The following is a 23,116-nucleotide window of genomic DNA, read 5'->3' as shown; positions in this document are numbered from 1 at the left end:
TTGTTTCTGCATCTCTGCCACAATTTTCTCCCGGTGCTTCAGAATTCCACGGTCCGTTGACAGCTTCCCCTTAGGTTTGTTTTAAAGCTACTATAAAGTTGTCTTTAGTGATGAGGACCAATTTGCAACACCAAGCATTGTGTTTTCAGTTACAGTAGTAAGTGAAGGCTTTGTTACAGAACCCTGTCTTAATTGTAGAAGTTCAATTTAGGGCTAATGGCCAGTTGTGATCTCAAACACAGATTGCTGTCTACATACATCACCACAAAGTCTTGCTCTTTTTAGAGTAGAGAATTACTTGCGGTCAAGGTATTGACTGACTGACAGACAATTTATGGAATTGACACTTCTCCCCCCTCCCCCCCGAAAAACATTAAGAACTTCACTCACTTAATACAATATAAAATGATGGGTGGAAGTGAGATCAATCTCAAGCCCATTGTGATCTGCACAGATTTTTTTTAAAAAGTTATTTAAAACCTGCATAGTGCTTTTTGTTTTTTTTTTTAAAAAACTCTAGCCCCAATCCTGCAAACACATGCATACATGAGTAACTAATGGGACCATGCAGCATTATAAAGTCACTCATGTGTGCAAGTATTTATGGGACAAGAGCTGAGATCATCTTTATACTTTAAGACTGTGATATGGCTACAAATGAGGAAAAGGAAAAACACATGAGCTAATTGACATATAAGGGAATTGTTTCCAAATGTTTTAGTCAGCTGTTCTGTATATGAAAATAATAAGAATGTCGTCTTCATTTGTGGTTCTCACATTTGATTGTTACTAATAAGCTGAATTTGTAATAAGAAATTTTGCATTCCATTGCAAGGGATCTTAGAAGGATTAAGATCCCATTCTGTGATAACCCCACTACTGCAATAAAACAGACTTTCTATAAAATGGTAACATTAAAAATCCTCAAAGAATCCTAATTTTGATTTCATTTCACTTATTGTGGCATTATGTACAGTTCTTGGTAATAGAAAAGACAGATTTTGCAGCGTCCCACAAAAAATGGAAGCTAATTTGACTGTAAACTTTTGGGCCAAATGGTGCTCAAGAAATAATTATTACTGATAATAATGATGAGTAAAAGGATACAATCATCAAGAAAGAGCTTGGTGGTTTAACAGAGCTCTTTAGATAAAATTAAGATTTCTCCCAGACTTCCCTTGAATGTATTACTTGGTTTGATTAACCAAATAATCAGCACAAGACTTTGCTTGTTATCAACACATAAAAAATGAAACAAACGCACTTACATAGTTGTGTGTATCCATTAGCCAGGCTGCTGAGCCCTAAAATAAGGACAATTGCCAGTACCCAGCACCCCTTGTGTTCCATTGTCACTGGCAGTCCTCGGTGCTGAACCTTCAGGGTGGTTAGGACAATAAGTACAGTGTGGAAATCTGTAGAAAAGCTAATTTTATACCCATATGTTTGCTCAGTCATTTCAGATACTGCTTATCTTGGGAGGGTTATTTTGTATCCCGACTCCACCTGTGTACTTATTTTGGGGTAACCCCTGTTCAGCCCAGGTGCATGATCAAGAAACAGGAATGAGGGTTTGGATATTAATCTAAGTGGGAGGTTTATGTGGCAAAGGTAGGCTGCGCATTTTCCCTCATGAGTCACTCATACCTACCCTTGAACTGGTCACTATTCTCTCAGTTTACCTTCTCTGTCAATCACAGTATCAATCTCATAGAGAGAAAATGTGATATAAATGATTTATTATTGCCAGGTGTGGAGAATGTGGGACCCTTCTGCAGTATGTTTATGAAATATTATGTGTGACTCAGTTTACCTGTTTAATCTTGTGCTGCCTGTTACCTGACCTCAGGGGGTTAACTTCTTTCTAGAGATGCTTGCTGGGAGTAATAGGTGATCAGTGCAGTAGTGTGTCTGGGTTGGGTGAGTGGACTATCAAGACTCATTGTCATTTGAATAGGTCTACCTAGGCCATACAATGGGTATGCCAAAGAAGGTGGCCAAACCAAGAGTGATTCTGCCAAGTGAACTGCTAGCCAGGCAAAGGTGGGGGACTTGGATCTCCTGATGAGGCTGATCAGCGGGTCACCTGAAAAAGGGGTCTGGAAGTTGTAAAAGGAAGGGTCTCTTGCTGACCATTTGAGAGACAATGGAAAGATGGTCTGTCTCTCTCCATGGTCCAAACAGGAAACCAGGAGCTGCGGGAGTGAATGACTGGAAAGGACATTGACCCAAATCCCAAAGAATGCTGCAGGAAGTGAGGCAGTGAATGGCATACAGGCTTTTTTTAAAATTGTTTTGTCCTAGATCATAGAATCATAGAATATCAGAGTTGGAAGGGACCTCAGGAAATCATCTGGTCCTCTCTTTCTCTCTTGTGTTATCTAAAGTTAAGAATAATTGTGCTAGAAATCTTTGCAAGGTCTAGGTCTGTTCGGTTCAACTATTCAGTGTCCCCAAAGAACTAAATGGTAAACTAGAGAATCCTCAAGGTTGGAGCTCTGGGAAAAGACATGCTTAAGCAGCGGAGGTGCCAGCACAAGTCACAGAGACCAGGCATTCAGACTGTGGGGTCTCAGTTCTCAGAAGCGGGTGCTAGAAAGAGAATCTGCATCCCAAAAGTAAACTCGGAAATCCCAAATCAGAGGTAGTGCCTGGACTCTTCTCAGACTCTTCTGGACGGGAGCTGTGACACCAAGCCACAGAAGTTTGATAAATGCTATATTTCTGACACTACATCAATGCATAGGGATCAAGAGACTCCTGTAAGTAATGTATGATTGTTTCAACTTGCTTCTCTTTAGAATGGGACAGGTGGGAGAATACAGTATATTATCTGATAAGTCTCTGGGGTTGTGCTTGAGGGCAGAGGTAGATAGATTGGCATGGTCAGAATGACACTTCTCCCCCAGTGAGGGTAGCTGTGGTCTAATGGACTTAGCATACAGCTAGGGACTCAGGAGACTATGAGCAATCCTGTAACCTCTCTGTGCTTCTCTTACCTCATCTCTAAAACTGGCATATGGTGCTTACTTCCCTTGTAGAACTGCAAAGTATTATTTACAACAGCACGTCTCTTACCATCCTAGTTATCTTTTCTCTGTCTTTTTCTCTTTCCAGATAATTATCTCCTCTAGGGGGAGATATGATACACATTGATAAATGATTCATGTCGATAAGCAAAATAGTAGAGAACATTATTGTGAAGGGAGTTTGAGCGATATTAAAAATCTGAATTAACCATTGTAGACAACAGGATGATAAAGCACCAAGACCCAGTCCTGCCTTATTGCTGGGAAGTGAGGATGATCAAGGACCCTGGCAGGTGGATCATATACACAAGGAACCCTGTGAGCACAAAAAGGGATGTATCCAAGCCTATCAGGGATTAAGAAGTTGGGTTTTCTTGCCAAGTGGTCCATGTTTCCCTGTCAATTAACCACCAGGAGGTTATATAACTCACTAACTTTTCCCTTAGAGGAAACTGGGACTTGAAAGAGATAAGCCAAGGAGCCTACAGGAAGAACTCATCCAAACAGCTGCCTGGGCAATTTTACTATGTTTTGGACTGAATTTCCCTCCTTTTGCTCGTTGTAGTTTGTGTGGAATGAGACCCTAGACAAAGAGAGCCAGGGTGTGTTCTGTGACTTTTTTTTTCTTTTTTTCTTTTTGTTACATCTTATTAAATATGACTCAGGAAAGGTAGCAGAAAACGGAGACCTGGATACCGATCTCATTCTAGAGTACATCAAGGTAATGCTGTTGAAAAGCTATGTGCAAAACTGGTATAAGAACACAATGGGGCCCAGACTTGTACCTTGTGTAGTCATTTATACCTGGGCAAACTGGGCATAAAACACAATCTGTTCTGACTAGGTTATATCTTACAGCCACTTGAAACTGATTTTGCACAGGTATCAGTTACTACACACAGTATAAGGCAGAGGAGAACTGGTTCTCAGTCTGGCTTGTATGGTGAGGACACCCTGCACCTATTACAGAGTAAATTCCTGAAGTAGTTACTCTTTGCTCTCTCAAGCAAAATTCTCACGGCAGTTGGGAATTTAGTCTAAGTGTGGACTTCAGGAATTGGCCCACTGCAAGCTAAACAAATGGATTTATTATGAGGAGCTGTTATAAACACAACAGTTTCCAGAACATTTTCATTAAGGCCACAAGTAGAGATGGGTGAATAATCGATCTTTCGGTTCAGCGAGCAAACCGAAAAAATATTCAGTTTGGTTCTGAAAATGTTTGGAATTTCTCAGCAAATCAGAAAGGTCCATTTCAGGAAAACGATGGGTATGTGACCCTTATTTAAAAGGGTAGGTCTTCACTACCCGCCAGATCGGCGGGCAGTGATCGAGCCAGCGGGGATAGATTTATCGCATCTAGTCTAGACGCGATAAATTGATCCCTGAGCGCTCTCCCGTCGACTCTTGTACTCCAGCTCTGCGAGAGGCACAGGCAGAGTTGACGGGGGAGCAGCAGCAGCAACTCACTGTGGTGAAGACACCACGGTGAGTCGATCTAAGTACGTCAACTTCAGCTACGTTATTCACGTAGCTGAAGTTGCATAACTTAGATCGATCCCCCCCCTCCCCCCTAGTGTAGACCAGGGTGCTCCACAGTCAGGGCATTTGCCTGGCATCTGCTAGATCCAGTTTTGGGGGCCCATGCTAGAGCAAGGATTTGAACTCAGAGCTACCCCTTCTGACTTGAGGCTCCAAACTACCAAGCTGATGGTGGGCGGGGGCAGTTTGCTCTCAGTCTCTCCTGTTGAAGCTATTCCACTTTGTATCACTATATAACTATTCATTGGGCCAAAAAGAGAGGCAGCCACTACATAGCTTGGTGTTTAAGGTGCTCACCTGAGAGGTGGCAGACATGGATTCAAGTCCCTTCTCTCCATCAGGCAGAGAGAAGATCAGAGTTCGAGTCTTTGCTCCACAGCAGGGTTTCAAACCCTGGGTCTCTGCTACAGCATGTAGATGGCCGAACCACTAGGCTCACAGGGAATGAACACACATACGCTCTTTTGTTCTGAAGCTGGTCAAAACCAAAAGGGTCCAATTCTGAAATAGTGTCAGGTTGACCAACATTGCATTTTTCAGCACACACAAAAAATTCACCCAGCTCTAGTCTCGAATTGAATTGAATTCATAGGTCTTAATACTCAATTCTCTCTCTCCAAGTTCTGCTTACAGATGGAAATCTGTGAAGTCTAAGTAAGGGTATTACTTAATCTTTCACGTCGTTATTAAATGGAACCCTTTCTTTTTTGTCTTTCAATAGGGATCTGCAGTACAGCAATACAATATTATTTTATGAGCAACATAATTCAGGTGCTCAGTGATTAGCATATCACTGATTAAATATTGGAGATGGATCATCAGGAGCAGCTGCTCTTGTAGGAATAAAAATTAGATTCATTCAGTCCTTTGAAGTGATCAGAAGTTCAGAACATTCAAGAGACATTGTCGGGTTCCCTAATGCTGGGTAACTACCAGCTCCCTTTTCACATTAATGTTTAAACTTAGAACAACATGGCTTTTGGTAATGTCCTACTGCCCTATAAAATGTCAGCCATGTGAGAATATCAGTGGTTTGAAAAACCAGCACTTCAGCTAACAAGCACTCCTTGGGAACATTAGTTATTTCATTCATGTACACCCCATAGAAATGTATTTGCAATTCTGTATTAAGAAGCACTCCTCCCTTTTATGAATCAGCCCTGAAGCAATATCCCAATGTGGTCTTTGGGGTACCTGTGCTGCTGAAAGTGCACTCTAGAGGGGAAATTAAGGGACTCGTCATCACTGAAGACTCCAGAGCATGGCTTTTTTGAAGAGTGAGGATGTCAGCCCCTGTTGTCCTTGTTCAGTTTAGATAACTACGTTTTGCTTATATAAATCCCCCCAGTACTTGAATTGTATTCAGGTTTTTTATTCTTGTCCTGTCTTTAATTGTGTATTTTTGCTATGTACTGTTAGGGCCTGAACTTGGTCCCATTGAAGCCGGTGGCAAAATTAACGCTGACTTCAATGGAACGATCATTCCCTTAAAAAGTTTCAATATTCCTCTCCAGAGAGTTGCATTTTGGTGGTGCCTAAAATAAGTCCTGTATAGAGTTTATTAAAGCATTGTGGGATGGAAAGTAGTTTAGATGAAGCTAAAAGACAGTCCAGTGGTTAGGCCACTAAGCTGGGATGTCTGAGACCTCGATTCAAGTCCTGGCTCTCCCATGAACTCCACATGTGATCTTGGGCAAGTTAGGCCCTCAGTCTCCAACCTGGAAAAACAGAACTTCATTATCTCTTAGGAATGTTGTGAAGATAAATACATTAAAGAGTTGAAGGTTATTCTGATCACTTACGGTGATGGGGGCCAAGTGGTGAAAGGCGTAGACTGATATCAATGCAAGCTATTGTATTGATTACTACAGGGAATCCACTTATGTCAAATATAGCTAAACTCTGTGCACAGTTTACTCTGTAAAACTCCCACTGAAGTCAAATGAGTTTTGCCTAGGTAAGAACTAAGGGCAACTGAGGATTTGCCTTATGTCTCACCAGTATACTAGTGTAATGGGGCTTGCTCAGAATTTTCCACAGAAATGTATTTTCTCTGTATGTGTCTTTTTTGCAGTGGGGAACTCAGCTATGTGATCACTGGAATACCCCCACGAACGACAAGGTGCATTCAAGAGGCAAGAGCGTGAAAGGGATCAGGAAGGAACGTAAAAAAAAACATATCACATATATTACTTTGTATCTCTGATCCTCTGGGAGAGATGCCAACAGCAGCACCTGTTTCTCCCTAGCAGACAAAACATCTCCAGCAAATGGGCCACTGCTGCATGCTGCAGCCTGTATCTTCTTTCTGTGGTTACCAATGCTCAGATATCAGGAGGCCTCGTGCAAACAAAGGAGCAGCAAGGGCGTTACCCAGATCCCCATACCTAAAATTCTGCAGCCCACAAATACACACTCACGGGTTTGCACTAGTTTTAAACAGACTGTTGATTCTACAGTAGAGAAAAATGGGCGAGGCTAATAACTGAAATTTTTCATTCTAATGCAGTATTCAGAATGCCAATTTGCTGTATAGTCATATCTATGGGTTTACTGGTAAAAACATTGTAGTCTGGACATCATGTACATCACAATATATTTTTACTATTATTATTAATCAGAAACCCAATAGGTAAGTTATGTTGATTCCTCTGAGACACAGTGTCTATATTACTGACTTTACTATGTGGTTGCAAATACCCTGTTTGTAGAGTCTTTTTTAAGCCCCAGAACCTGTCTGACAAGAAATTACCTGCTGACCATGGTGGTAGTAGGGTAATATTTTTGTTTACCAGTTTAAGCCCTCTTATTCCAGATACAATAGTCACACAGAAAAGAATTGGGTTAGCATTAGAAGCTGGTAGATCTAACAGCTGGATAAAAGGATCTGGGGTGAGATCATGGTCCCAAATAGGTCAGTGGCAAAGCTCCCATTTACTTCAATGGGGCAAGATTTCATCCCTGCTTTTTAAACCTTTGTACTGGGTGTGTCTCAAAAGAAAAGGTGCTAAGGTCCCTACCCTGTAACAGGATCTCTGTGGTAGACCCTCACACACATGCAGAGTCTGAGTGAAGTCAGTGGGACTCCATACGAAAGCACCAGTCCATCCATATGGAACCCTTTGCCAGATAGGGGCCTAGAAGATGACTCTAAAGTGTTCCGACTTTGAAGTGGACTGGTCATCCACAAGCACTCTTTACTTTGGGAGAACTGCCCCTGGGCATTGTGATGCTGGCGGACAAGGTGCCAGCTCAGGCCAAGGCCCCTAGGCCTCACTGAACACTGACAAATGCACAGCTGGAAACCAGTCTGTCTCACTGGTGTGTTAGTATTGTTAAAATAGATGTTAAGTTGATACAAATGCATTTAGTGTTTAGACTTGATGAAATGCTCGTAGGATGCTGCATGTATTGATCTCACTTATAACATCTGGAGCCCCTGGTATAAATTATGCTGAGTGTTTGCATTGTAAACTTCTCTAATTATGCAACTCACCAAACAGGAAAGAAGCATTAATTAATGTAAAGTGCTGGTCCTGTACACAAGAAAGCCCATTGAAACCAAAGGAGCCACTGTGACACATCAAAGGACGAAGACTGCTCCCTCCACCCCCATGAATAGGGGACCTGAGCATGAACTCACCCCATCAGCTTGAACTCTGGGGGAAGGGAATAAAAATGTCTGACACAGAGGAACTGTATCACTATGCTGCTTGGAGTTCGGAGAGGGCAATAATTTGAAGCATAAGCAAGGGATTCCCAAGCAGCTTGGGGCTTGTCTACTGAACAATGTTGTCGACAAAACTTTTGTCTTTCACGGGTACTTAAAAAAGCCCCCCCCCCAAAACACAAGCGTTTTGCTGACGCAAGTGGCAGTGTGAACGCAGCTTTGCTGGCAGGAGCGCTCTCATGCCGACAAAGCTAACACCTCTCGCGGGGCTGGAAGTATCTTGTCGGCAAAAGTCGACAGCGTTCACACACACTGACTTTTAGTCACAAGGCTGTGTCGCCACAGCCTTGTCGCTAAAAGCTGCATAGTGTAGACAAGCCCTTAGTTTGGGTTAGCCCTAAAGCGGCACAGAGCGCTTGCATATATAGCAGCTGCTATCACCTTTTGGAATCTAAGATGGTAGCTCCTGTGTGTGTAGGTTTACCTGCTTTAACCTTGTAAATAACTCGCTTATTTCTTTTTATTTAGTTAGGACTATGGAATTGGCTACAAGCATTGTCTTTGGTTTGAGATCTGAGGTACAATTGATCTGGGATAAGTGACTGGTCCTCTGGGACTAGAAGTAACTTGAATATTGTGGTGATTTTTGGTGTAAGGGATCATCCATCACAAAGGCAAGCTTGCCTAGGTGGCAGCCCAAGGGGACTGTCTGTGACTCCATGTTAAGGCTGTTGTCGTGCTGGAGGAATTCACACTGGATACTTGGTTGGTGAAATCTAAGTTTAGAACTCACAACCAGTTTGGGGTTTGTGCCCTGCTTCTTCCCGGTCACGAGCCACTCTAGACAGTTCGCCAGGCAGTCTACACTAGCAATATTGCTAATCCCAAACATTCAGAAATAACGAGTAAGCCCCCCAAAATCACACAATTGGCTTAAAAATATGAGATTTTAGAAAATATTTTTGAGGTTTTTTTTATATGACTTGGTTTCTGAGTTTTTAGGGTGCATTGGGCTCAGTTTTTCAGGCTTTTCTCTGAAACTATGACGACTAGAAGCTATTTTTAAAAAAAATGAAAGTTGAGATTCTCAGGTCAGAGAGCTCAGTCTGTAAGAGAAACAGTAAATTCCTCAAGGACTTGGCAAAGCACTCCTCCTATTGCTAGCACGGTTGGAACTGCACCAGTGAGAGACCAATGATGGGAGTAGTCCCTGCAATTCTCAGTGTAGGTGCAGCTGAAATGGTGCAGAGGCAAACATTCAGGGTGGTGGTGTTTCCCCCCATCTTAGACAAATGTGTGCTGCTGCGTGTTTATTTCTGAGATAACACTTTAGGATAGATTGTAGTTTTTAAGCCACAATCCTGAAAAGAGGGTGGTGCAGAGCCACACCAGAGATTGCATCTTGGAGAACGCAGTCTCTGCCAGGGCTGTTCCTTGTGTACGGGCAATAAGCAATCTGCTCCATAGATTAGGGTGGAGAAGAACATCCCGCACCCAGTGCACTGGCCCTGCTCCATATGCTGGTGTGGAGCCACGGCCCTGCCCATTCCCCGGAGCACACAGACTGCTATTGTGAGTGGCCATTACACAGCCAACCAAGTGGCACAGGAAGACTTCTTATGTGTCCCTGGTTAAGCAGGGGTCACTCACAGTCTAGCCCTAATTGTTTGATTTTTATATCACCTCCGTTTATACATAATCCCACCTTTTAGGGGAAAGCCTGTTAAGAGAATCAGTAGGTCTCATATTTTTGATAACTAAGTATTTTGTTAGGAGTAATTCATTTACACAAGGGTGTAGTTGATATGACGCAGTCACCCTTACTATCTGATCGGCCACACCAAATGACTAAACATGCCATTGAGCTGCTGCAAAGCTCACTCCCTTGGTTTTCCTTTCCATAGTTCCGATAAACACTATGTGGTATCTTATAGGGAAAGTTAAAAAATGGAACCCTATTTTTCTAGTCAAAGTTCTTGACCAGCTCTACTATTTTCTGTGCTTGCCTGGGCCATGAACCAGAGATTTAATTTAACTGTTTAATTATATTAATCTTCATATAGAAGCCCAAAAGTCCTGCAGTCTGATCACTGAAATACGTTAAGTAGATGGTTTACTACAAAGCCAAACATAGAGTTTTAGTATTTTTGAGTATGGAAATAGTGGGCTTTTTTTTTAAAATGAGGAATGAAGGTTGGCCCAGCGATTAGGGCACAAATCAGGAGCTCTGCAGTCAATTCCCTGCTCTGCCACAGGCATCCTATGAGATCTTGGGCAAGTCACTTAGCCTCTCTGTGCTTCAGTTCCCCATCTGTAAAATGGGGATAAGAGCACTGCCCTACCTCACAGTGGTGTTGTGTGGATAAATAAATACATTAAAGGTTGTGAGCTGCTCAGATATAATGATAAGGGGAGGGCATATAAGTACCTTTAGACATATTGAGATAAACCCACCGTCCTGACCAGTATAGTCACAAAAAGAACCATGGAAGCTTTCTTAGGTTTGTCTGGTGTGCTGGCCAGTTCCAATAGTTACCAAGGCCAGGAGAAAAGCACTAGTTGCACATGCAGAAAAATCACCAATCATAACTGTTTTGTAGCAATTGGCAAAGTTTAAGCTTTCATATCCTCTTAACCCTGAATAGTCCTGAAAAACAGTAACAGGTGCAAAGCAATGAAATGCTCCCTTCTTCCAGTCCATTCAACTCTATAAAGTGTTCATTCAAAACCCAGCTGAGACCACTTAATTAATACAAAAAAACCGAGGAGTACTTGTGGCACCTTAGAGACTAACAAATTTATTTGGGCATATCGGATGCATCCGATGAAGTGGGTTTTAGCCTACGAAAGCTTATGCCCAAATAAATTTGTTAGTCTCTAAGGTGCCACAAGTACTCCTTGTTGTTTTTGCTAGTACAGACTAACACGGCAATCACTCTTAAGTAATACAGTGATTAAGCAAGGGTAATAACATAAATAAATGTACCTCTCCTATTCCACTAGGTGTTGCCAGAATTGTGGATCTGTATATCAGGGTGTGGTTGGCCTATTTTCTGACATCATTTCTTTAATGGCAACTGACTCTGCTGTGAGCAGTTAGTAGTGTAAAAGGGATGTGAGTTGGGGCATGCACTCAGCTGCCCCAGGGCCTGATATCGCACACTGATGTTACAGTTAGGAGTAACTCCACTGACACCAGTGCAACTGGGAGCTCACTAACTTCAGGGGCAATTGAGGGTGGAGAGCACCTTTTGGGTGCTAGCCCAAAGCATTGCCTCTAGCTCTCGTGAGGATGTGTACACAGAGATAGGCTACAAACAGCACATACTGAGGAATGTACCCAAGATCCTCCACGCCACCGCCCCCATGCCAGCACTAGCACTGAATCAGTTATACTGGTGTTAGCACTTGCAGGAGCCACACAGGGACACGGCTCCAGGGCCCAGATTCACAAAGGAATTTAGGTGCTTAAATCCCAGATTTAGCCACTACTGTGATCCACAAACACCCTGCTCAGTTACAGCCCTTCATGATGACAATGGATGGTCACTTGGCCAAGGAAAGTGAATGACAATGATTCTATGGCCTGGTAGTTGAGGCCCTCATGTAGGAGGCCTAAATTCAAATCCTTGCTGTGGAGACTATTGAATTATTTATCAAAGTGGAACTGCATGAAAACTTCCTAAGCTTACTTTTACCAGCTTAGGTTAAAACTTCCCCAAGGTACAAACTATTTTACCCTTTGCCCTTGGACTTTTGCTGCCACCACCAAACGTCTAACACCGGTTACTGGGAAAGAGTTCATTTGGAAACGTCTTTCCCCCCCAAATCCTCCCAAATCTTACCTCCCTTTTTTCTGGGGAAGGTTTGATAAAAATCCTCACCAATTTGCATAGGTGACCACAGACCCAAACCCTTGGATCTTAGAACAATGAAAAAAACATTCAGTTTCTTAAAAGAAGAAAAGGTAAAAAGAATCACCTCTGTAAAATCAGGATGGTAAATACCTTACCGGGTAATTAGATTCAAAACACAGAGAATCCCTCTAGGCAAAACCTTAAGTTACAAAAAGACACAAAAACAGGAATATCCATTCCATTCAGCACATCTTATTTTCTCAGCCATTTAAAGAAATCATAATCTAACGCATATCTAGCTAGATTACTTACTAAATTCTAAGACTCCATTCCCGGCAAAAGCATCACCCAGACAGACACAGACCCTTTGTTTCTCCCCCTCTCCAGCTTTGAAAGTATCTTGTCTCCTCATTGGTCAGGTGCCAGTGAGGTTATCCTAGCTTCTTAACCCTTTACAGGTGAAAGGGTTTTTCCTCTGGCCAGGAGGGATTTTAAAGGAATTTTCCCTTCCCTTTATATTTATGATAGTTACCAAAAAGATTTTGACTCAAACATTTTTTCAATTTGCTAAAAAAATTCAGAAAATGTCTTTTTCGGTTTGAGACAAAACTAAACTTTTTTGAATTGTTTTCAAAATTGCCAGCAAACCAAAAAAAAGCAAACAATCCATTATTTGTTCAGCTGTACAGAAGCACTCTTCCTTTAATCCAGTAAAGGTACCTATTTTACAATGTTTTCTCAATCTGCTGCACTCTCCTGGCAGGATTCCTGAATGAATGAATTGCAGAGGTTTCCTGAAACCATCTCTGAGTCATGTAATTCACCAGCTCTACACAGCAATTCCTTACTGTTCTGACTCTGCCACTTCTTAGAGTTTGTGTTCCTTATATCAAGTAGGGAGGGAATTGTGTCTAATAACTATTTAATCTACCACAATTTACAGCTATCAGCATCTAACCCACCGCTCAATGTAAGTTAGGTCTGTGACTGAGCTTGAGGATGCCAGGCTGTTAAAGTTCACAGCTACAGAGCTTGCCTCTTTAGCTCAAGTTGTAGCCATTTGTACTTCTTGCTCTGGAGGTATCTGATTAGTCCTTTATTCCATCAGTGTAAAGGGACCTTAAAGTGAATGAGCCATTATGAATACAAACTAGAGATGGATGGGAAATGGTATTTCTGGTCCAGCAAAAATTGTAGAGGTCAAGGATTTTTCCCTTCCTCAATGGGACAAAATTGAGACCCTTAAAATTTTTCAGGCAGCAGCCAGGTGAGACAATAGCCGGTGGCTGAAGCACTCAGCTAGGATGAGCAAGATACCACTTCAAGTTCCTGCTCTGAATTGGGCAGAGCATGGAATTGAACCTAGTTCCCACAGAGACTATTAGCGTTTTGAAGAGAAAGTCCCTCCTGGACCCAAGAACCCTCCCCAGTGAAAGTTTTGTAGAAACTGTCATAATTTTGTGAAAAGTTTCAGTTTCAACAAATCAGCATTTTACAACAACAGTTTCATCAAAAAATTCCCCCCAGCTCTGGTAAGGGCATCGCAATCTGACCCTAACTGAAAGTCCTGTGGTTTGTGTCAGAAATATTATTGACTAATGTCTCATCTGCAGAGCACTAAAGTATGTACATCTAGAGGAAGGGAGAAATATTGGGACAATTAAAAACAAAGGACAACTCAGCATTTATACATTTTGTTTTGATTCTTTTATTGCTTTGGACAGCTGCTTGGTACCAACCTACTGAAAAGAATAAAAGCTATTATTAACTGGGTCATCGGAAAAGGAGTAAATCCAAGGCAAAAATGATCTGGAAATCAGAATTATTACAGAGTGCGAAGTGTAAGATGTGAAGGCTTTCTATTATTTTCCTGTGTGAGTAGATCCATTGATAGAGAGGTTCCTGGTGCAATTTCCTCGTGGATGGTCTCTAACAATCTAGGGAAGAAAGAGGGGAAATGGGTTAAGAGTTGAATTTTTTCATCAGATCCACAGAAGATTAAAAGCATGTGTTTGTTTGTGGCAGATAACAAAAAGTTGTATGTCAGGCAATTATTCAGCACAACAGTTCCCTCCTACACATCTTTCTATATGTTTAAGGCACATGAGTTATGAAGATCTATCGAGGAGCATGTGTAAAGGTGTTATTATTTCTGTGACACAGAGGAGATGACTAAACTGAGGGCTGTGATCCACAGAGGGGAAGTTCCAGAGAGGCTGAGATGCCCCATCTGGACTCTGAACCACCTTCCTGTGCCCTCCTTGTGGCATTGACACCCTGATGGCTGGTCCTAGGATGCAGGATCCCGGTTAGAGAGGGTTAGCCGCAGAGCAGTACTAAGTACTGTATGCACAAGAACTGTCTTCATATCCCTTTATCGCCACACCTCTTGCATCACTGCAGGCAACATTATAACAGCGGTGAGTGTCATGTAATACATCGTTATGTCCTGCCTCAGCATAGGGGGATGGACTGGATGAGCTCTTGACGTCCCTTCCAGGCCCACATTTCTATGATTATTCATCCCCCCTTTTTTAAACATTAAAGATCTCTACCTCACTCACACCCTGAGCATGCAAGCCTTCAACACAAGCAAATAATGACGGAAGACTCCATGAAGCTTAGTCTAAGGGAATTCTCTACTAACGCTTAGCCTGCAAAGTCTCATGCAGATCAGAAAGTCAAAGAGTAAAATTCCCAACTACAAGCCTCTATGTGTTCATGCCCTGAGAAAATTAACTTTACTTCACACACATAACTTACCTTCCTCTACCAGAAGAGGATAAAAGCACCAGGCGACAGCAGGGGGCCTTGACTCAAAACAACATCCTCTCGCCTTACATACTGTAGCAGGGATGCCGGGGTAACCACAGTTCTTTCTGAGTTTTACCTCTGCTGGACAGACCTTTTTATCTGTTTTTTTTAAAAAGGCACGTTACCTTAGGTTTCTTTCATTCTATTCATTATTAATATTACCACAGCACCCAGGACCCCCAGTCATGGGCCAGGTGCTGATCAAACACAGAACAAAAACACAGTTCCTGCCCCAGACATCTAACAATCTAAGTGTAAGACCAGACATCAGATGGCTACAGACAGGTAGGTGGAGGCGTACATGATGTTTATTTGTAATCCACTGACAAACTGTTAGTTTAATAGCACTGGACTTGGTTATAGAAATAAAGAGACAGAGTCCCTGCTGCATCAAACATGTGCTGGGTGTGGTGGGGGGAGGAGGGTTCTGTCAAGGAGCCCGTTACAGCTCCTTGATTCTACACCCAGCCTTGGTCACAGGTGCAGTTTAGAGCAACTAGGGACCAACTGCTAGATGGGGATTGTGGGAGTGCATGGTGCTTTGGCCGCTCCCATTGCTCTGAGTGAGGTAAAGGGAGTGCAGTGGGGGCAGAGAATTTGGCCCACATTTCCTACAGAAGGTGCTAACCGCAGAAACTGCCTGATTTAAATAATCCAGCAGAATGAAGGAATCAAAACCAGATCCCAGTACCTGGAAGCAAAAGGTTAAATGTTTTAATAATTGTGTAATAATTGGCTTTGTACAGAGTGTAAACTTCTCTGATCTGGGGCACGTGTAACATGACAACAATGCAGCTTAGAACTTAAACAATACATTAGTGAGGTTTGGCCAATAACTGAACATGACAGCCAGGCCAGTCTTCTCAACATAGGTACCAGATTCACATGGGGCAAAGCTATGCCTGTTTAGCTTAAGTCCAGAATAAAGGGGGGTGGGGAGCCCTCCCACCTCAGCAGGATCGTGGGGAGGAATTGTGCCTCAGAGGCAAAATGCTTCCTAGAACTACCTAGCATGCAGGAGCAGAGTCAATGGTGAAGTCATGATCTTGCCTCTTCCTCACCCCTCCCCACTAAAAACAATGGTGGTGTCTCCCCCTGCCCTAGGGAGTCAGAATGGAACAGCACCTGTGTTCTCCAGATCACATAGACTGCAATTCAGCCTGACCCTTTCATAGGGCAGATCTGAGAAAGGTTCCCTAAAGCCTCAGAAATCAGAATCTGGCTCCTAACAAGGGTGCTGTACCTTCTTAGCCTGGTGGGAGGAGCGCAGCCGAGGTGGGCAGGCAAGAGCAGCTGTTCAGCAAGTAGGTCAGACTGAGGGGAATTGGTTATATCAGCGCTCAGCCTTCCATCACGCGAGGGAAGTAGGCTGCTTAGGAGGTAATCAGGGTCCATGCTCCAAACTAGGGGTGAAAGTTCACGTCGGGATCCAGGAGACCATTGCAGAATTGACATCAGCTGATAACTGTAGCTGTGCATATCTGTTTGGTAAATCTCCAATTCCCCTTCAGCAGCTGTGGAAAAACTTATGTGGGCATATCTCACCACCATGCAGCCCCGGTATGGTGTTCCTGCACAATAATATTTATTGATGTGCAGTCCTGCTCTGAAAAGTGAATTTGTAAAAATGGCACTGTGCGATTCTGCCATTTGTTTCTCATGATTCCCATAAGAAACATGAAAAGGAGGACTTGTGGCACCTTAGAGACTAACCAATTTATTTGAGCATGAGCTTTCGTGAGCTACATCCGATGAAGTGAGCTGTAGCTCACGAAAGCTCATGGTCAAATAAATTGGTTAGTCTCTAAGGTGCCACAAGTCCTCCTGTTCTTTTTGCGAATACAGACTAACACGGCTGTTACTCTGAAACCTGTCATAAGAAACATGTTCCATTTATAAAATAAAATGATTCCCTCTTCGCCCTCCTAATTCTCAGAGTACAAAATCAGTCTGGGCTCTGACAGCCCAGATGGCTTCTTTCTGTCTCATGTATCGTATAAATTGTAATAAAGGTTCTGTTAGAAAACTGCCTGTTACAAGTATGCAATCTCACTATTTTCATATTATGTCCTCAGTGCTAAATGTGCAACTCCAGTTGCCTTCAATGAGTTTGCATGGCTTTAACTAATTGGAACTTAGAGCAGAAAGTTGTTGATGATGCAAAAGAAGGAATAAAACGTATCTTCCTCCCAGAGCTGTGGTGGCTCTTCAGGGCCGACAGGAGTAAAGATCTGGTTGTGTCATTAAGGTAACAGGAAAGAACTGAATACAGGGGGGAAGCAAACCTGCTGAGCAAGAAGCTGCCTTTTTTGAATGCTTGCTTTTCAGAACTGAATCACACTTATATTCTTTTCTCTTTGACCCTGGTTTTTGTTTGTTTGTTTTCCCCCTGTCCTCTTCACTGCTGAATAGAGATCTGGCTACTTAGGGGCTGGAATGGAAGCATTATCCATCTTATCTTTATGAAAGGTAATAAAAATGACTCATCATGATAGAGACCAAATGACTTATGGAGGCTGAACCTAGTCCGTAAAGTATTAAGGTGTCTGTGAACTATACTGCTACAGCAGGTCTGATGTGCAGTAGTTATGTGAATAATAAGAGAGTTTCTAGACTTACCATTCTACTGTTGATGAGCGCTTTGCATTGTCTCTCCTAGTCAATAGGTTTATAAATATCTAATACTACAGGAAAAGCTTTACACAGGGTTTGCTGCCCTTTGGGTGTTCTTAGTAGGACTCTCCTCTGGCATAAGTTGCCTAAAAGCAGGGTTGAAATGGGCTTGTTCTTTCTTTTTAAGAGCTCTTTAGTTCTCAAGCATTTTTCAGGTAAAACTACGGCTCTTTCTTTTGGAGAAGGGTGTTGAAAAGGGGTGTATCATCCCATATCTGTTTGATGTTGTTTCTTCTCTTGGTCCTAAAATAAAAGGATTTGAATTCTATGGCCTAAATACTCTGGGTACCAAAGAGAGGATATTCTTGAATGTAGGTGTTTCACTACTTCTCTGTCTATTCCTTGCTAGCCAGAAACAAACTTGCTCCAGTGTACATGTTCAATATCCTCCAACTACTCGTGTTAAGAGTTGGTGGCTTCATTTACAGATAAGAATCCCTTGCCCTTCTTGACTTCAGTGGGTAGTACTAAATTAGAATTAAGCATTATGGATACAATAAAACAAAAGGAAAAGGCAGCCCCTTTAGATATTTATTAATAGGACTGGACACCACATAGCTCTGAGGTCTTTGCAAGGTACTCTAGAGGTTTTTGAGGCTAAATTAATTAATTCATTTATTCTGTACAGGGCCCAACTCTATGGCGGAGTTTCTATCTCCAGCCTGGAATCACTATAGAATAGTTTCCTCAGTCAAGTCCTTAGTGTCTTGAGTTACATCCATGGCTCAAATCTTGCTATATGAAGCATGCGAGCACAGCAGAATTTCCCTGTATGCTACATGTTGCAGGATCAGCGCCATGGCCCTACAACTCCTATTCAGTTAAGTCTGGTGTCCGTTAGAGACAAAGTTTGGGAACATCTTTTCAAATTTTAAGGAAAAAAACAAAATAATACAGGATCCATAGGACTTATTCAAGGAAGAAGCTAAAGCAGGGGCTGAGGTTCTGCAGTTGGGGCACCTTACCTGAAGAGCATAATGGGAGGGATGCCGTGAATGAGTGCGGGGGAGGGGAGGAGAACAGAAAACTGGAGTTAAAATGGGGAGTGAGTGAGAATGGAGAGAAGTATCAGGAGTTTGGAGAGACTGGAGAGAAGATAGACCCAGGGGTCTTTTGCAGAAGGCACTAAGCAGTTAAAGATGGGCTCATGTCCCCTTAAAGATTTTTTTTTTCCTGGCCTTGGATCAGACTCGATGTGGAGTAACTCTAGGCCTGGATAGCCACTTAGAAAACAAATATAAATTAACAAAGACATTCCTAACTTTAGTCAACACGGCTGCAGATGGGGGCCACTTTTAATTACTTGCTAACTTCTATCCAGGAGAGAAAGCAAATGACTGATGTAGAGCATGTGAGAAAAATAGAGATATAGGAGACTTGCAAGTAAGGTTGAATGTTGCCTACACTAGTATTTTTCACTGTCCTCACTCTTTGCAGCGTTCTAATAGAAATCTGCACCCATTTGGTTGTCCTTCTTATTGTGTAAGTAGCACTGTTTCCCACCTGGACACATTTTTGCATAGTTAAGCACTAGGGAAATCAGACACGTTTCAGAAAGGTACATTACATTTCCTTGCAAGAGGAATGAAGCACCAGGGGACGCCAGGAACTTCTGAACTGAAACAGCATCCTTTGTCCTTGCATTGCTTGGCAGTGATTCCTGGAGGCCCGCAGTTCACTCTGGTTTTTGGAGCCACAGTACATTGGCATGGAGCTGTTTAGAACAAAAATCAATGTCACCATCTCTCTCTCGTTATCCCTATTAGTGGTTTTTTTATCAGTGGCACTTTCACTGGTTTCAAACAATCTTGCAAACATAAATTCTCCATGACCCACTGAAGCCAGAAATCATTTGGTCTACAGCTTTTCAACAGTATGACGATACTGGCTCCATTGAGGTCAATGGCAAAACTTCCATTGACTTCAGTGGGACCAGGGTTTCACCCATTAAGAATTACTGTTCTCCCCCAAAGCCCATTCAGGTAATGGAATGAGGCCCACTGAGTTCAGTAAACTTTGGATCAGGCCCAGGAGTAAGAATGTAACATCATATACTATTCCAGATCCAGCAAATTTTGACACCTTTGCTGATCTTTTAGAAAGAAAGAGAGAGAGAAGGGTTCCATGCAAATTAGTACAGTTGTGAAGATGCAAAACCATGGTAGTCAGGTTATTGTAAAATAAGGGATCAGATGCAAATTGTAATAGCTGGAATTTTAACATTCTAATCTTACAGTAGAGGCATCAGTAATAGATTGGTTCAATAAAAGCTGTCTAAATGCATCAAGCCTAGTTACTTGCTGCCCGTTTCTTGGGTTGTCTAATTGGATTTCTTTGTCTGATTATGCAATATTTATATACAACTTTCTGCTTGTATTGGCACAACAGTGTGGTATAAGTTAAAATAAACAGTGCGCTTTTTGCAGAGAATTGGCTACAATAGCACATCATGAGGCAAGATCTTTCTGGTTTTCTAATGGGTAGTACCAGGTTCGATGTCTATTACTACTCCTTTTTGTAGATTGCTGCTTGTTTTGCTAAGCGTATGAATGTTAATCTTGCTCCCAGTGAAGTCAGGGGGATTTTTGCTATTGAGTTCAGTAGCAGCCGGATCAGCGTCATGGAACAATACCTTGAGATGAAATGTTAATATTTTATTGTACACAAATAGGAGATCTGCTCTTGCTGCTATTGAAATCAGCAGCATCAGGCCCATGTAAGTACTTCTGAATGCAATAGCAAATAAATATACTTACCTGGGGCTTCTGCTCCTTCAGTCAGTGCACTGAGCCCTAAAATGAGGATGACTGACAGTAACTGGATCCCCTTCTGGTCCATTGCAGTGTGGAGTTCTCAAAAAGAAAAGAGAGAGAATTTGGATCTCGGATAAGTACCCCTTACATTCAGAAGGATTCATTTTATACCCTGTTCTATGTTTGTGCAGTAGGTTCAGATAATGCTTTGCCAGACCAGGCTCCACCTTGAGTATCTTTTTATTTTGATTAGAAAATCTAACCAAGTATATCATATATGTGGTGGTGATATCCATTTGATAAAACGCAAACTCCTGTGACAAACTGCATTAATCATACACCTTTGACTACCTCACCTGAGCTCATTTCCTTGGGAACATTCCAAACCTCTGAGCAACTTCAAACTGTCGCTGCATATTTCTAATAAAACAACTTGCCAGAGCAATATTTTCCCTCCAAATATATAATTTCTGCTTCAAGACTTCCACTGGGCCAAGGCCCAGAGCAGGCGATATTCACTTCTGAACCAGTGAAAGGATAGCTCACAATCCATTTGGCCTGTAGAGAAGGAAACCACTTCACATTAGGAAGCAAAGAACTGTTGTGTTAATTTCAATGGAATAGGTGAGCCCAGGGAGTCAAAGGTATTAACCTGACCCTGTCACTGTACAACACCAAATAGTCCAATATGGTTTGGGGTTATGATGAGCAGAGAGACCTTGGCCAGCTTAATCCCAGGGTGCAAACACTAAAAAAAAAAAAAAAAAAAAAAAGGCCAAAGTTTGGAAATGTATTGATTAGGTCACACAAGAGAAAAAGCATCTTGCAATAGAGTGGTTATGCAAAACAAACTTAATCCAAACTTATCAAAGTCCTTTTTAGAGCGAGGATATTGGTTAAAGACTCATATTTTGTCAAAAAGTCCATCTTAGTGGAGAAGAAAGGATTAGTTCTGTTGTATATTGAGTTGACCTCTGAGAATGGTGGTTACTTTTTCTGCTTCTGGCAAAACAGAAAGAAAAAGGAAGGAAGAAAAAGGATAGTAAAGGTGGGAGAAATAAGGCTTTTGTTGACATTCTCACAATACAAAGGGGTGGTCAGTCACAGGTGGATGCTTTGGGCTGTCAGGCTGGCCATGACAGCTATTGCTCTCGACTCTGGCTCACTTCCCTGGTCTGGGATGTCATATGGCTGGTCTGGCCAGGTCCCTCTCCTTTATCTATCTCAGGCTGCACGGACTTCAATGAGCCATTTAATCTTGTTGTGCTGGTGTCATGTGGTGCGATTGGTCTCTGGCTCAAGTGTAAAGCTAGCAGACAGAGCCCCAGAGGAAGATAGTGGTGGACGCAAAGGAAAAGGAAGGCAGGGTAGAATCTCACGTATATCAGTCTGGGATCCTCACTGGTCCAGCAGCGATGGTCAGGCGTCCTCACTGGTGTGCTGGTCTAGACATACTGATGATCAAGGTTCACCAGCGAAGGACAGTCTCTGGAATGAAGCAGAAGCCTGTTGGCCTTTGCTCAAGGGATTCCCCCAGGAGTCTATTCCCTATTTGATCCCCGGAGAGTCCCTTTTATAAGAACCCTAAAAGGGTGGCGCTGGGTAGAATAGCTCATACCCTCATTACTTGTCCACCAGTTAGTCCTGATTTCCAGCACATCAATTTTGGTCCATTAATTTCCATTCTCTTATTAACCAGATATGATCTCAACACAGACCTGGGGTTGGATCAGTAGAGCTTTCTGTCTGAACTAGTCCAGTCTCTGTCTCCCTTTCATATCTTTTTCTGTCCACACTTGTTATAGGTGATGGTAACATTTTGTGAACTTTCACCCACTTTCTAACAGTTGTGCTCACAATTGGGGTCGGCCTGATAGACCATTATTACATCAATCTTTCCAGTGGGGAAATCAATTTGTTTCTAACTCTGATAGACTGTGCGATATTAGACCCATACCTCTCAACTTGCCAAGGCACAAATGTGACAAAGACCAAAAAGGGGCATAAAATTATTCATGCAGGTACATTACAGTGCTGTGGGATTCACCTATTTAGTGTAATGACCCCGTTACTTCTGTCTTAAATAATTTTAAACAAAAGGGTGGTGTATTGAAGACCATGTACAAATTTTAACATTATTACTTTAAGAGTAAGAGGTTTCTTGGTCCTGCTTGCAGGTTATGGGGTCTGTAGGGAAGCATGTAGTCTGGGCCTAGCACAGTTTGTCAGCAGACAGACAGCTTAGAGTTAGGTGAGATGAGTTATGCTTCTCTGTTTTAGGGAGCAGCCTGCTTTGTCTATCTCTTTTTCTGGGTTCTTTTATCATTCTGATTTCTAAGAAATAATGTAGTGTTATGTTGCAATCTTCCAGTACGAGTATTTTGTTTTTATTTGGCTTCTCTGTTTGTATCCTGTGAAACATAAAAAAAAAATGAGAGGGACACCAAATCTGTGAGGAATGTAGGGAATTATGGGATTAAATTGAAAGACGTTCCTTAGAAAGAGGTTTCTTTGAGAGGTATGATCAGAGCTTAAAATCCTGACACCACTGTTAATAGCCTAAGATAGCTTTTCCATATTTAGAATTTTCAGACTGTATTGTCTGCCTTTGTGGTCTGTTTTGTCAGACATGATTCCAAGGCATGTAAGGTGGAAGGATACAAAAACAGTACTAATAAAAAGAAGATAAATATTTCTGTGGTGTATTGTATGCTGTGAACATAACTGCTAAATATTTTTAATGTAAAATGTGGCAAATGAAGAAAACAGAATGGTGTA

The 23,116-nt window shown here is 42.1% G+C and overlaps 1 protein-coding gene across 1 annotated transcript; it reads right to left on the bottom strand.

The window, feature by feature from the left end:
• Window positions 1-13,965: 13,965 nt before the first annotated feature.
• LOC141997267 (trefoil factor 1-like) lies at window positions 13,966-20,423 on the bottom strand. The gene is made up of 4 exons (XM_074969568.1): window positions 20,342-20,423; window positions 19,153-19,299; window positions 14,862-15,011; window positions 13,966-14,035 (listed from the first exon to the last, which is right to left on the bottom strand). The coding sequence occupies exons 1-4, from the start codon at window positions 20,421-20,423 to the stop codon at window positions 14,028-14,030; spliced, it is 387 nt and encodes a 128-aa protein (XP_074825669.1). The 3' UTR covers window positions 13,966-14,027.
• Window positions 20,424-23,116: the final 2,693 nt, after the last annotated feature.

This window comes from Natator depressus, chromosome 1 (genome assembly GCF_965152275.1).
Source record: "Natator depressus isolate rNatDep1 chromosome 1, rNatDep2.hap1, whole genome shotgun sequence".
Taxonomy (NCBI): domain Eukaryota; kingdom Metazoa; phylum Chordata; order Testudines; family Cheloniidae; genus Natator; species Natator depressus.
Note: the sequence above shows the minus strand (reverse complement) of the source record. Positions and strands in the feature narration are given on the sequence as shown.